The 15,386-nt window shown below is 41.3% G+C and overlaps 1 protein-coding gene across 1 annotated transcript in view; it reads left to right on the forward strand.

The window, feature by feature from the left end:
* AKAP6 (A-kinase anchoring protein 6) overlaps positions 1-15,386 on the forward strand; it is a 441,039-nt gene that overhangs the window by 147,851 nt on the left and 277,802 nt on the right. The window contains exon 4 of the mRNA XM_065906586.1: positions 8,998-10,761. Within this exon, the coding sequence (XP_065762658.1) occupies positions 8,998-10,761 (1,764 nt within the window). The remainder of the gene's footprint in view (positions 1-8,997; positions 10,762-15,386) is intronic.

Below are 15,386 nucleotides of genomic sequence, written 5' to 3' on the forward strand. Positions count from 1 at the left end.
TTCAGGGATTTGATATGATTCAGTTCATGCTTTAGAAAGATCATTCTGGTTGCAGTGAATCATATGGGCTTTAGAATTTTTTGCACAACCAGTATACTTAGATTTTTTGTACTCACAGTAAGCACAGTTTGGAGAGTTTATTGTTATTAATCTTGATGCATAGTTTAAAAATGAACACTGTAAAGTTAAATCCAAGTAAACTCTCCTATTCCCAAATAAAAGCAACACACACACACACACACACACACACACACACACACAGGGGTATTGTGCCAGCTAAGTAGGGTCTATATATATATGCGTGTGTATGTATATATAGATACCATCTATGGATATATAGAGAGTGTGTGTGTGTGTGTGTGTGTGTGTGTGTGTGTGTGTGTGTGTGTAGTCCCTTGGCCCTTGACATCCAGTTTAGTGCTCTGCTGTTGATTTTGTGGAAAATATGTATTATACAAGTATAAAAGGCATTTGTATAAATATATAAAAAGGCCTTGTAAAGAGTGCTCCATAGCTCATTAATTTATTAATGTGTTAGTGGCTCCAACATTATCAACAGCACAAAACAAATCTGGGCTTCTCATAAATGATTTATACTTGTTGATTATTGTCTTTTTAATGATGTTCTTGCTGTGGAAAATTCCCTGCAGGTCCTAGAAGTTTATGGGAATGAAAATCTACTGGGCTCACTTCTAACTTTAAGGCACAATTTGTTTTCATTTAGCTTTCCTGGATAGTGTGGCAATGAAGGACGTAGTACAGTCTTTGGTAGGGTTCCTTTTAAAATTGTAGGATGAATATATAGGTGTGTGTTAGTCCCCAGATGCCATCCCTCCCAAGTGGGATCCCTAGAGGGTCCTTGATTGGAATTTTTGTGGTTATGGGAAACTACAAAGAACTCTAAACTAAGCAACTATGCATGCATGTGTGCTAAGTTACTTTAGTTGTGTCTGACTCTTTGCAACCCTATGGACTGTAGCCTTCCAGCTTCCTCTACCCATAGGTTTCTTCAGGCAAGAATATGGGAGTATGTTGTCAAGCTCTCCTCCAGGGAATCTTTCCCACCCAGGATCGAATCTGCATCTCTTACATCTCCTGCACTGGCAGGCCAGTACTTTACCACTAGCACCATCTGGGAGCCCAAGAAATTATAATCCAGTTAACAAAAAAGAATCCAAAACTAGTCAACTCTGCCCTAAATCTGTTGTTACGAGGAGTTGTATGCTAATGAGGTGGAGATCAGAAATGGGAAGGTTTTGTCTAAACTCTGAAGAGATCTTACTTTAGATATCTCTTGGTATCTCCACAGATACCAAGAATCTATACATTCTTTTTTGCTTGTTTGTTCTTACCCATGTATTTGCCTCATTCTGTCCAACATCCCATATTGATTAGTCATTAGATCTGCCCACTTTCTACCACTAGAGGGGACACTGGAAATAATTGAGTCAAACCAATTCATTTTACATATTTATTCAAATTATTAAAGAAGTGCTATGACACAGAAAGTTCAAACTATGCACATTTGCATTCATTTCACATGCTAGCAAAGTAGTGCTCAAAATTTTCCAAGCTAGGCTTCAATAGCACATGAACCAAGAACTTCCAGATGTACAAGCTGGATTTAGAAAAGGCAGAGGAACCAGAGATCAAATTGCCAATGTCCGTTGGATCATAGAAAAATCAAGGGAATTCCAGGAAAATGTCTACTTCTGCTTCATTGACTATACTAAAGCCTTTGACTGTGTGGATCACAACAAACTGTGGAAAATTCTTCAAGATGGGAGAACCAGACCATCTTACCTGCCTCCTGCGAAACCTGTAGGTAGGTCCAGAAGCAGCAATTAAACCAGACACGGAACAACAGACTGGTTCCAAATTGGGAAAGAAGTATGTCAAGGCAGTATATTGTCACCCTGCTTATTCTTATTTAACTTATATGCAGAGAACATCATGTAAAATGCCAGGCTGGATGAAGCACAAGTTGAAATCAAGATTGCCAGGAGAAATATCAATCAACCTCAGATACACAGATGACCCTTATGGCAGAAAGCAAAGAGGAACTAAAGAACCTCTTGATGAAGGTGAAAGAAGAGAGTGACAAAGCTGGCTTAAAACTCAACATTCAAAAACTTAAGATCATGGCGTCCAGTCCCATTGCTTTATGGCAAATAGATGGGGAAACAGTGGAAACAGTGGCTGACTTTATTTTGAGGGCATCCAAAATCACTGCAGATGGTGACTGCAGTCATGAAATTAAAAGATGCTTGCTCCTTGGAAGAAAAGCTATGACCAACCTAGACAGCATATTAAAAAGCAGAGACATTACTTTGCCGACAAAGGTCCGTCTAGTCAAAGCTTTGGTTTTTCCAGTAGTCGTGTATGGATGTGAGAGTTGGACCATAAAGAAGGCTGAGCACTGAAGAATTGATGCTCTTGAACTGTGGTGTTGGAGAAGACTCTTGAGAGTCCCTTGAACTGCAAGGAAATCAAACCAGTCCATCCTAAAGGAAATCAATCCTGAATATTCATTGGAAGGACTGATGTTGAAGCTGAAGCTCCACATAATGCCAAGAGCTGACTCATTGGAAAAGATCCGGATGCTGAAAAGATTGAAGGTAGGAGGAGAAGGGGATGACAGAGGACGAGATGGTTGGATGGCATCACTGACTCAATGGACATGAGTTTGAGGAAACTCCTGGAGATAGTGAAGGACAGGGAAGCCTGGCGTGCTACAGCCCATGGGTTCACAAAGAGTCATAACTGAGTGACTGAACAACAACAACAACAACAACAACAACAACAGTTTACTCATTCAATAAACATTTACTCATCAACTCTGTTTATAGCTGGGGATGTGAAAGTGCTCTAGAGTTTATGGTTATTGTTGTTTTGTGGAATATGTTCATCATGCTTTTATTTGAACTTCTATTGTTCACCAAGTGTTAGCCCATGAAAGATGAAAAACCATTGAGACTGTAACTGGCCACTATTTTCACACTGTGTTGTGACTTTATATTAAGTAGTACCCATGGTCCCCACATTGTGAGCTCAACAATTATTTACAGATTCAGCTGAAAGCAAGTTAGTGCATTTTCATGTCTGGAGTCAGTTTTTAGCTCTGGTGTAGACATGCAAGAATATGTTGTATGAAAGGGTAAAGGAACAGTGGATTCAAAGCCATCTGCTTTGTGAACATTTCTCTATGAACTGAAGCACTGTCTCCGTTACCGTCCTTTCTGATGCTATGGACTTTTGATCCTATTTTTTTGTCAGTTTTGTTTCTGCCAACACACTGAAACTGTGGAAAGTAGGAAGAGAATTAGGATAAAATTCTCAGCTTTATCAGAATAAATTCAGCTGTGAAAGATTTGTAGAAAGAAGAGGGAAATGGCATAAAACATGCTGATGAACTAAAATAGTAGATGTATTCCAGTGAAGGTGAATTCATTTTTCTTTTCTAGAAGTCAGTTGAGTTTCAGAGCCCATTAAAGAATAGGTTTGAAAATTGAGAAAGTGGCAAGTTCTCTTTCTTTCTGTCCTTACAAAAACAAAATGAGTTTTATTCCTTTATTTAAATATGGAGTAGATCATATCTTGTAAACAAATTGGCAAATGCATTACTGAAAGAAAGTCAGCTGAACAAACAAATGAAATATACATTAGGGCAAAGCTCAAATTTTCTATATTTCAGAAATTGTGATGATAAGCAATTTATGTTTATTGTTTCATTTAGTAAGAAAGGTAATTGATATTAAAAGTAGTTCCATTTTAATATTACTCATCCATAGAAAAGAATGAAAGATTTCCATTTGCAGCAACATGGATGGACTTATAGAGTATAATACTAAGTGAATAAGTCAGAAAGAGAAAGACAAATACTAAAGTATATCACTTTTAAGTGGAATATAAAAAGTAACATAAATGAATTTATTTATAAAACAGAAACAGACTCACAGAAATAGAAAACAAGTTTATGGTTTCCAAAAGGAAAAGGAAGGGAAAAGGGATAAATGATAAGTACAGGATTAATAGGTATACACAACTATAGATATAGAATAATAAACAACAGGGATTTACTATATAACACAGGGAACAATATTCAGTATCAGAATAACCTATAATGGAAAAGAACCTGAAAAAACATGTATGTAACTGAATCACTTTGCTGTATACCTGAAAATAATGCAATATTGTAAATCAGTTGCTTCAGTTAAAAAATATACTTCAGTTATGCTTCAGTTAAAAAAAAAAGTTTCATTTTTCCATCCAGTTCTCAAAACTGAATTTAAGAGAGGTTAAGTGATTGTTTAAGGACATAAACTTAGGAATAATTAAATAAAACAAGCAAAACCAGCTCTTAACTGATTTGTTCTGTAATAATAATAATTTCTTTCCTCCCTTCCTTTCTTCCTACCTCCCCTAAATACTGACTTCCCTGGTGGCTTAGATGGTAAAGAATCTGCCTGCAATGCAGGAGGCCTGGGTTCGATTCCTGAGTTGGGAAGATTCCCCCAGAGAAGGGAATGGTAACCCACTCCAGTATTCTTGCCTGCAGAATTCCATGGACAGAGGAGCCTGATTTGTTACCCTTTCTAAGACACTAGGTAGTCAAAGATGAATAATGTATGTTATTAAATGTTAGGAATCACCGACACACTTTTGTTAGAGCCTCAAACAGTTCTGGAAAGTAGGGAGAGTGAGTGCTGTTATCCTTATTTTACAGATGATATTGTAAGCCATCTTACAGATAAGAAGACTGAGGTTAACAGAGGTAGTTGCACAGATAGTGATAACTGTTAATAGTATTAACACAACAGCAAACATTGATTAAGAACTAACCATATGCCAGATGGTGTGGGAAGCCCTTTACCTGAATGATGCTCACTCTCACAGTGGGGACACATTGGCCCTTGCAAGCACTCACACCATTGCACTTTGCGTGTTCTTCCACTAGCACTTAACCACAGGACAATTTATATCACAACCAAGTGTGATATGTGTAAAATAGGTAATGAGGGTAAGAATTCACTGAATACCTATCCCTGTGCCGGACTTGTTTCTTACATAGTCTTTAAGGCTTGCAGCAGCCCTATGACATGGTTTATTGTTTCATTTCTACAGATGAGGGAAATGAAGCTTAGTGACATCAAGCTACTGGTTCATGGTCACATGAATAATTAATGCATAAGCTAGAATTTAACTCTGCTGCTGCTGCTGCTAAGTCACTTCAGTCGTGTCCGACTCTGTGCGACCCCATAGACGGCAGCCCACCAGGCTCCTCTGTCCCTGGGATTCTCCAGGCAAGAATACTGGAGTGGGTTGCCATTTCCTTCTCCAATGCATGCATGCATGCTAAGTCGCTTCAGTCGTGTCCATTTAACTCTGAGGTTTGGGCGTTTAATCACTGGAGTCAACTAAAACTACACAGGCAGAGGAATAAACTTCATGAAGGCAAAGATATACATTCCCAAATGTCTTCATTCATTCAACAGATGTATCTTTGAATGCTTACTCTCTGCAGCTCACTATGCTAAGTGTTGTGGTTATCCTGCAAGCAAGCCATTTTCTATGTGATTTATACCCTTGAGGTGCTTACAAACCAATGGGATAAACAGATTAATCAAAGAATCACAATAGTATGTATTTAAAGATTGAGATAAATGTTTAAGGGAAAAAACATAGTTTTATGAGAGATTATAAAAGATTCTGATTTACATGGGACTTTAGAATCTTGAAGAAATAAAGCTGGGATCTGAGGTCTGAGGGGTGAGTAAGAGTTAACTAGTTAGGGGTGTTACAGGTAGGAAGCTTTATTGGCAGAGGAAATAGCAAGTGCAGAGGTTCTGAGGCAGAAGGAACACAATATATTCAAAAAATGAAAGCATGATGCTGTGGCTGAGTACAGCCTGGGAGGGGCAGGTGGCTTGAGAGAGGCCTCTCCATATCTGTCTTTGAAGGGATTGAGTTTTAATCTAGCAGCAGGAAGCTAACAAAGTACATTAAGCAGAGAAGTAATAGCATCAGACCTGCAATTTGTAAAGATTACTCTGGTGACAATGTGGAAAGCAAACTGGAGGAGGGGATATATCCGTTTAAAATAGCATCCAGTGAATCAGAGAAAATTTTGGCACAAAGGTCGGAGTGTGGACTCTGGGTCAGATAGCCTTCATCTAAGGCTTATCTCAGCTTTAGTCACCAGGCCCTGTGCTAGTTATGCACCTTCTTTTGGCTCAGGCTCCACTTATATAAAACAGGGACAACAGTACAGACCCCAGGAGAAAATCGTTTTGAGGATTAAGTGAAAAAGTAATAGTAATAATGAACCATCCCCATTTATAAGATGAGGAGATTTAGGCTTAAAAATAAAATGAGGCTTTTCATTATTATTATTTATCTGGATGTTATGGAATAAGACTGAAGGGAATAGGAGATAAAGGCAAGGTCTGAAGAGAGAGAACCTCCCCAATCCAAACAAGCAAATGAGTCAAAAAACCTGATATAAGGGCCTGGAGAGGTCAGATCTTGGGATAACCTGATCGAAATTACAGAGTCATGCTCACCCCATTCCTCCCTCAGAAGCACAGAGATCTGGGGTATTGCCACCCTCCACTCCACAGTTTTCCTTTTTCGTCTCCTAAAGTGCTGCACTCAATATGTCAGCAAATTTGGAAAACTCAGCAGTGGCCACAGGACTGGAAAAGGTCAGGTTTCATTCCAATCCCAAAGAAAGGCAATGCCAAAGAATGCTCAAACTACCGCACAATTGCACTCATCTCACACACTAGTAAAGTAATGCTCAAAATTCTCCAAGTCAGGCTTCAGCAATATGTGAACCGTGAACTTCTAGATGTTCAAGCTAGTTTTAGAAAAGGCAGAGGAACCAGAGATCAAATTACCAACATGCGCTGCATCATCAAAAAAGCAAGAGAGTTCCAGAAAAACATCTATTTCTGCTTTATTGACTATGCCAAAGCCTTTGACTGTGTGGATCACAATAAACTGTGGAAAATTCTGAAAGAGATGGGCATACCAGACCACCTGACCTGCCTCTTGAGAAACCTTTATACAGGTCAGGAAGCAACATTTAGAACTGGACATGGAGCAGCAGACTGGTTCCAACTAGGAAAAGGAGCACGTCAAGGCTGTATATTGTCACCCTGCTTATTTAACTTATATGCAGAGTACATCATGAGAAACGCTGGGCTGGAGGAAGCACAAGCTGGAATCAAGATTTCTGGGAGAAATATCAATAACCTCAGCTATGCAGATGACACCACCCTTATGGCAGAAAGTGAAGAGGAACTGAAAAGCCTCTTGATGAAAATAAAAGAGGAGAGTGAAAAAGTTGGCCTAAAGCTCAACATTCAGAAAACTGAGATCATGGCATCCGGTCCCATCTCTTCATGGCAGATAGATGGGGAAACAGTGGAAACAGTGGCTGACTTTATTTTTCTGGGCTCCAAAATCACTGTAGATGGTGATTGCAGCCATGAAATTAAAAGATGCTTCCTCCCTGGAAGGAAAGTTATGACCAACGTAGACAGCATATTAAAAAGCAGAGACATTACTTTGCCACCAAAGGTCCATCTAGTCAAGGTTATGGTTTTTCCAGTAGTCATGTATGGATGTGAGAGTTGGATTATAAAGAAAGCTGAGCACTGAAGAATTGATGCTTTTGAACTGTGGTGTTGGAGAAGACTCTTGAGAGTCCCTTGGACTGCAAGGAGATCCAACTAGACCATCCTAAAGGAAATCAGTCCTGGGTGTTCATTGGAGGGCCTGATGTTGAAGCTGAAACTCCAATACTTTGGCCACCTGATGCCAAGAGCTTACTCAATTAAAAAGACCCTGATGCTGGGAAAGATTGAGGGCAGGAGGATGGGATGACAGAGGATGAGATGGTTGGATGGTATCACCGACACAGTGGACATGGGTTTGGACTCTGGGAGTTGGTGATGGACAAGGAGGCCTGGCATGCTGTGGTTCATGGGGTCGCAAAGAGTCGAACACTACTGAGCGATTGAACTGAACTGAAAGGGCTAGATGAGACCAGGTATTCCTTCAGCCTTGTAGGCATGTCGGATACCAGGGGCCCTTCTGCCCCAAACAAATCATGAATTAAAACACTCCCCATTTGTTGTGTGACGTTGGAAACTACATTAGTAATGAGATAGGAGCCTTAGTCACACAACCAATGATTAAATTAAAAACACTTACAATACTATTTTTTAGCATAAGGGAATTTCAAGTCAGCCTACTTTGAAGGAAGGTGGGCGCTTGGTATCTAACATACACAGATGAAGTGGGCATCAGGGTGGGAGAGTATGGGAGAATACACAAAGGGGATAGAGACAGGGGCTACAAAGATACACCTTTGAAGCACATTAATTTTTTCCAGGATTCTCATGTTTACCTTCACACAGATGGGGACAGTAGACGCTGGTCTTGAAGTATTTTTGTTATGTATGCAAATTCAGTATTTCATCTTCCTGTGATTTGTGAACATATTTTTAACACAACAGACTTACTATAATTAATTATTCTACTTTAAAATATTTACTGAGCATTTACTATGAGCTTACCACTGTAGCAGGTGATGGAGTGATAAGCTAAAGAGATATACATGGAGATTTTACTCTCATATTAATTTGTTCTCAGAAATATTACTACTTAAAGCATCACTTAAAAAAATGCTTACTAAGTGAACAATACACTATTTTAAAATAGAAAGTCAGGGCAAGAATGGTTATTTTTGGATTGGCCTTGACCAAGGCTCTGTTCTCCAGATTGAAGAAAAATCCTTAAATATTTAAGAACAGGCTACTATGTAAAGCAATATGGTAATTAATGAATGTGCCTTTCTGTACCTCAAACCAGAAGCAATTGAGATTGATGCATTTTTTGCCTGTATTGTGGCTTCTGCTGAGATTTCATGTGAGCAGCAGATGAGTGTAATGTTACATTCGCTGAAACCATTTCCGTTGTCTGTTTCAGGGCCGGCTTGATGCTCTAACGGAAGTAGACGACTCTGGACAGTTAACAATCAAATGCTCTCAAAATTACTTGTCTCTGGATTGCGGTATTACTGCTTTCGAACTCTCTGACTACAGTCCAAGTGAGGATTTGCTCGGTGGCCTGGGTGACATGACCTCTAGCCAGGTCAAAACCAAACCCTTCGACTCGTGGAGCTACAGTGAGATGGAAAAGGAGTTCCCCGAGCTTATCCGAAGTGTTGGGTTACTTTCGGTGGCTCCTGACTCCGTCCCTTCCAACTGCAGCGAAGCCGTGAGCGAGGAGGCGTCTCAAGTATCTCTTTCAGCAGATGACAGAGGTAGAATTGAGGAAAGTAATGCGTGCACAGTGGAGGAGCAACCAGGCTTAATGCAGGGGCCATCATCTTCAGCGGAAGCTCCGACAAATGCTGTTCAACCCACTTCGGAAGCTGTGAAGCAAGAATCTGATTCCTCTTCCCGACGTGGGGCAAAGAATCCACAGCCTCTTGCTTGTGAAAACACAACCCCCAAGCGATCCATCAGAGACTGCTTTAACTATAATGAGGACTCTCCCACACAGCCCACGTTGCCAAAAAGAGGGTTTTTTCTTAAAGATGAGACATTTAAGAATAATCTGAAAGGCTCTAGTGGAAAGAAGCAGATGGTCGATCTGAAGCCTGAGATGAGCAGAAGCACCCCATCCCTGGTGGATCCTCCTGACAGGTCTAAGCTGTGCCTGGTGTTACAGTCTTCTTACCCCAACAGCCCCTCTGCCGCCAGCCAGTCATATGAGTGTTTGCACAAGATGGGGGATGGGCATCTTGAAAATACAGTTGGAAGTCACATTAAGGAGATCTCCTCCAGCCTGGGGAGGCTCAATGACTGCCATAAAGAGAAGCTTCGACTGAAAAAGCCCAAGACCGGAGAAGAGGTACCTCCATGCCAGACCCTTAAACAGGAACCCAGTTCAGACAAGCAAGCCAAAACCACTAGGAGCTCGACAGTGCCGAATGCAGTTCCTTCTAGTCCTTCCAAGGCCAGACAGAGGCCAGAGACAGATTCTGCTTCCACGTCCTCACTGGAGCCATGTCACCAGAGGAGTGGGAAGGCCAAATTGCCAGTGCAGTCAGAAACATCCAGTTCACCACCTTTTACTCAAAGCAGCGAGTCCTCTGCTAGCTCAGACAGCGTCGCGTCTCTAGGACCCCTTCTTTCAGAACACAAAGGCAAAAGCAGCTACTCCTCCTCCCCAAGTCACATCACCAGGAACGGCCAGGTTGTGGAGGCCTGGTACGGCTCTGATGAGTACCTGGCACTGCCCTCTCACCTCAAGCAAACAGAAGTATTAGCTCTGAAGTTGGAAAACCTAACAAAGCTGCTGCCTCAGAAACCCAGAGGAGAAACCATTCAGAATATTGATGACTGGGAACTGTCTGAAATGAACTCAGACTCTGAGATGTATCCAACGTACCATGTCAAGAAGAAGCATACGAGGCTAGGCAGGGTGTCTCCAAGCTCGTCCAGTGACATAGCCTCTTCGCTCGGGGAGAGTGTGGAATCTGGCCCCTTGAGTGACCTTCTTTCTGACGAGGAACTGTGCATGCCTCTCTCTGGCATGAAAAAGTACACGGATGAGAAGTCAGAGAGAATCTCATCCTCTGAGAAAAATGAGAGCCATTCAGCTGCAAAGTCTGCTTTAATTCAGAAACTGATGCAAGATATTCAACACCAGGACAACTATGAAGCCATATGGGAAAAAATAGAGGTAAGGATGGTCTTTAAAGAAATCTAGATGATTTCTTACCTGATTTTTGGAAGTATTGCTGGGAAAAGGTGAAATCCTCCCCACCCCGTTATAAAATGTCTTGCTATTGTTGATAAACATAGTTGATTCTCCAAAGAAAGAAACGAAAAAAACACACAATGATCACTGCCTAGTGACAGTGGGCATCAACTAGGAACTGTGCCTGTCTGTGCATTAGCCTGATGTGTGCCTGCTGGTGTAGAACTCTTGGTTGGTGTTGCTCAGACCTAACATTGCTCCTGGTGAGTGGTGGACCCGCTTAAGTGAAATACAAAGCAAAGTAGAACAGTAGCCGCGCACACATACCAGTACTTCAGGAATATGTGAATGGAAAGTTCCAGTTACCCTCAGTGCTTTTCTGATTTGTTGGTTCTAAGTCCAGAACACCTTCCATATCTCCAATATTAACTTCTTGTAGAAAAAGACCAGACAGTTCTAGTTTTTCAGGATTTTTTCTTTTCTTTAATCTTCCTCCTCTGGCTAACAACCATGTTACCTGTATTGTGTACCATCTATGGGCTCTGAGATGGGGAGGTGATATTTTGGGTAAATCTGTACTTTTAGAGCAAATTATTAGATGTAATGAAATCTTTAAGAAAAGAAATCAAAATTTTCAGAACTCAGCTCATTAATGTAAGCTGTGATATAAGATACTAGATAAAAGTATAGTACATATGGATGGAATGACCTGGAAGAAGAAGATGAAAATATATAAAACAAAGAGGGATAAGTTAACAGCAATATATAATAATAGTTACATATATTAATAATTGTTTTAACTACATATTTGTGTGTCCAATCTTCACAACAACCCTAATATTAACCCTATTTTATGTATGAGGAGACTGAGGCTGAGAGAGACCAGGCAATTTGCTCTAGAACTCATATTATTAACTAAATGCTCCCATGCCTTTCCATAAGGAAGTGACCAGGGTATATCACATATAATTACTGTAGTATTGAAGAGAAGAAATAATAGCAGCAGAGCTAAGATTTGCCTGGGAAGTCCTTCTGAAAGAATAAGCTTTCACTGGGGCTTTGAAGGATGTGCCAAGATTTAGACAGAGAGAACTAAGCTGAGCATTTCAGGCAGGAGCAAAAACCAAAACGTGGAGGTGGGGATTGGGAATGAGCATGGTACCGGGGCACAGAGAATTTCTCAGCCAGAAGGTCAGTGAGTGGGGAGCACTACATTTCCATACATTTAATAGAGCTGGTTACTCCCTGGCCCTGATGGCCAGACCGAGGCAAGTAGGATTTGTTCACCAGACATCTGTGGTAACTTCTCTGAAAGGAACTGAGAGTAGTCATACAGCTCATCCTTCTTGGGCTGTTCATTTGCACTGGTTCTGTGCTAAGGGCCTTACATGCCTTATTCTACTAAGTCCCGGTAGGTAAGAACTTTTCAGATGAAGATGGTAAGGCAGAGTGTGATTAGGAAGCTGACTCAGGGCCTCACAGTAGTGAGTGCAGAGCCAGGAGTTGAACCCAGAGCCAGCACACTTGAAGCAGAATAGGCTGTGGCCTCTAATAGCCTTTCTGGAAGGCCTCAGGGGCAGTGACAGGAAGATGGTCATGGCAGCCATGGTGGTGACAGATACAGAGATGCCTCTGGCAGCCAGTGTAATGGGCTGTGGAAATGGGGGGCGGGTGAATGGGGGGAGGGAGGACTGTTGAAGACGTGACCGGGATCCCGAAAACTGGTTCCAGACCTTGCCCAGTCATTAAAGACAAAGAATGGCTCACAGCTAGTTCTGCTCCATTCTGGGCCTCGTTTCTTTTTTTGTAGGTAGAGGTGTTTTAAACAGATGATGGCATGATATCAACTTCCAAAGGAAGCATCTTTTATTCCGTAATTCTACAAAGATGAAGCTAAGTTTTCAGCTTCTAGGTACTGGTTTAGTTTTAATAGAAGAAACAGTTTGAGATGGAGGTGAGGCAGGTAGTTTTCAAAAATATATGCACTGACGTTGAGTAGATGATGAAACTTCTAAGAGGGAATGTAGGCCATGGGAAATATTGTCCTGGAGTTGGGCTATGAGTTAAAAAGCTAAAAGGAGATTAAGCCCCTTCCTCAACCCTTTCAATACTTTAGGTGAGGGTGACTGTCAATCCCCAGGTCAGCTGACCTTGGGTATCACATTCTAGCTTTGATCTCTTCCGTATGGTGACCCATATTTGACCAGAAAAATATAGTAAGTGTGCAGGCGTGCGTGCTCAGTTGTATCCAACTCTTTGCAACCACATGGACTGTAGCCCGCCAGGCTCCTCTGTCCATGGGATTCTCTAGGCAGGGATTCTGGAATAGGTTGCCATTTCCTACTCCAGGGGATCTTCCCCACCAGGGATTGAACCCTTTTCTCATCTCCTGAGTCACCTGTGTTGGCAGGCAGATTTTTCCTTTTTTTTAAACCACTAAGCCACCTAGGAAGTTAACATCTTCCTGTTATCAGGCACATACTAGGCACTTGAAGTCATACTCTCATAAGATTCTCATAACAACCCTACAGGGTTTTTTTTTTATTCTTATCTTAAATTGACCACTTCTCCAGTGCACCCACTCTGGTCCTAGCTACCATCACCTGTAGCCTCCTTGCTGGTTTGTCTGCTTCCACCCTTCTCCCCCTAAAGTCTGTTCCCAACAGAGCAGCCAGAGTGATCCTTATAAAATAAATCAGATTATGTCACCCCTCTGCTCAAAACCCCACAAGAGCTCCTGTGGCATTCAGGGCCCTACATGGATTGCCACCCCCCCCCCCCCCCAATCTCTGACTCATTTCCAACTGTTCTTTCCTGTGCTCACTTCACTCCGTTCCCACTTTGGCCCCTTTGCTGTCCCTAGAATAAGCTAGGTACACTTCTGCCTTTCAGACCTTTGTCAACTCCCTCTGACTGTACCTTCTCTGTCAGTTTTTAAATTCTTCCTTCTCTTCTGAGTGATTGCTCAAATATTAGCTTCTTAGGAAAGCTTGGACTTCCCAGGTGGTGCTAGTGGGAAGGGACCCGCCTGCCAGTGCAGGAGACATAAGAGATGCAGGTTTGATCCCTGGATCAGGAAGATCCCCTGGAGGAGGGCATGGCAACCCACTCCAGTATTCTTGCCTGGAGAATCCCATGGACAGAGGAGCCTGGCGGGCTACAGTCCATAGGGTTGCAAAGAATTGGATACAACTAAACATGCAGACAGGGTAGCTTACCCTGATCACCTTTTAGAAGGTGTATCCTGACCTCTATTTCTTGTCTTCAGTTCTTACTGTATTTTGACATTTTATATAATTCTCTTATTTAGCATGTATATTATTGTTAATTTTTTATCTCCCCCTACTAGACTGGGAGCTCTGTGAGGGTAGAAATACTTATCTCTTTAGTTTGCTAGTGAATCTCATGTACCCAGAAGATTGTCTGCTACATAGTAGGTGCTCAATGAAGACTGTTGAATGAAAGAGTGAATGAATTCCTGTTTTAGAGTGGAGGAAATGAGTTCAGAGAGATGAAATTACTTCCCTTAACCTGCACAGCTAATAAGTCATAGAGCCATGCTTCAAGCCACGTCTGCCTTCTCTTCCCACTAGATAAAGTCTTGGGAAGAGAAGAATTCCCTGAGAGATTGAGGATAGATGGAGAAGAGAAAAGGATGTCTCAAGTCTTAGCCCAGTTATGAGGCAGGAATATGAAAGAGGCCCAGAGTGGGGTTGAGGAAGGAACAGAATTATGTTGTACTAAGTAGATGAAGGGAGAAGAGATGTTTAGTAAGATGAACATCAGCTTCGTTCTTTGCAAAATGGAGTTCAAGAACAGTAAGGACGAAGGAGAAAAACCAAGATTTAGATTTGTTTTAAAGAGTCAGTGAGGACCTTAGAGAAAAAGGGACCTCATGAAAGAGCAGAGGTCAAAGCTGGGTTATAGATGGTTAAGAAGTGAGAGAGAGTCATTCTTAATGGTTCCCGGAACCGAGCTATGAAAGCCATATGAGAGAGAGTATGGTGGTGTAAAGTGAGGTCAGATAAAAGTTTCTATTTAAAAAGTTAAAGCTTATTTGAAGGCAGGAATAAAAGAGTCAGTAGCAAGAGAGATGGAGGTTCTGGAAGGCATCTCACTGTGGCATGTGGGACTCCATGGGAGGAACTGTGGCCTGATCTAAAACTATGGGCTGTCATAGAATCCCTGGGGACACCTGGGAGTCATGAGACATGTGAGAGTCTTAGATGCTTTTTGTTCTTGTCATTTTTCACCTCTCACATGTATGTATTTCTCTTACTAGGCTGATTTTGTGAATGTGAAAGATTTGTTTTTAGTTTGAATTTTTAATTCATCAGAAAAATTAATTTCTTTGAATACATTGTATGTTTTCACATGGTTTAAAAACTTATGCTTAAGAAACAGACTCACAGACATAGGAAAAAAAAACTTACGGTTACCAAAGAAGAAAAGGGTGGGAGTTTGGGATTAGCAGATATACGCCACTATATATAGAATAGATAAGCAACAAGGTCCTACTGTATAGCATAGGGAACTATATTCAATATCCTGTAATAAACCATAATAGAAAAGAATATGAAAAGGAATGTGTTTATATATGTATAACT

Source organism: Muntiacus reevesi, chromosome 15, assembly GCF_963930625.1.
Source record: "Muntiacus reevesi chromosome 15, mMunRee1.1, whole genome shotgun sequence".
NCBI classification, from domain to species: domain Eukaryota; kingdom Metazoa; phylum Chordata; class Mammalia; order Artiodactyla; family Cervidae; genus Muntiacus; species Muntiacus reevesi.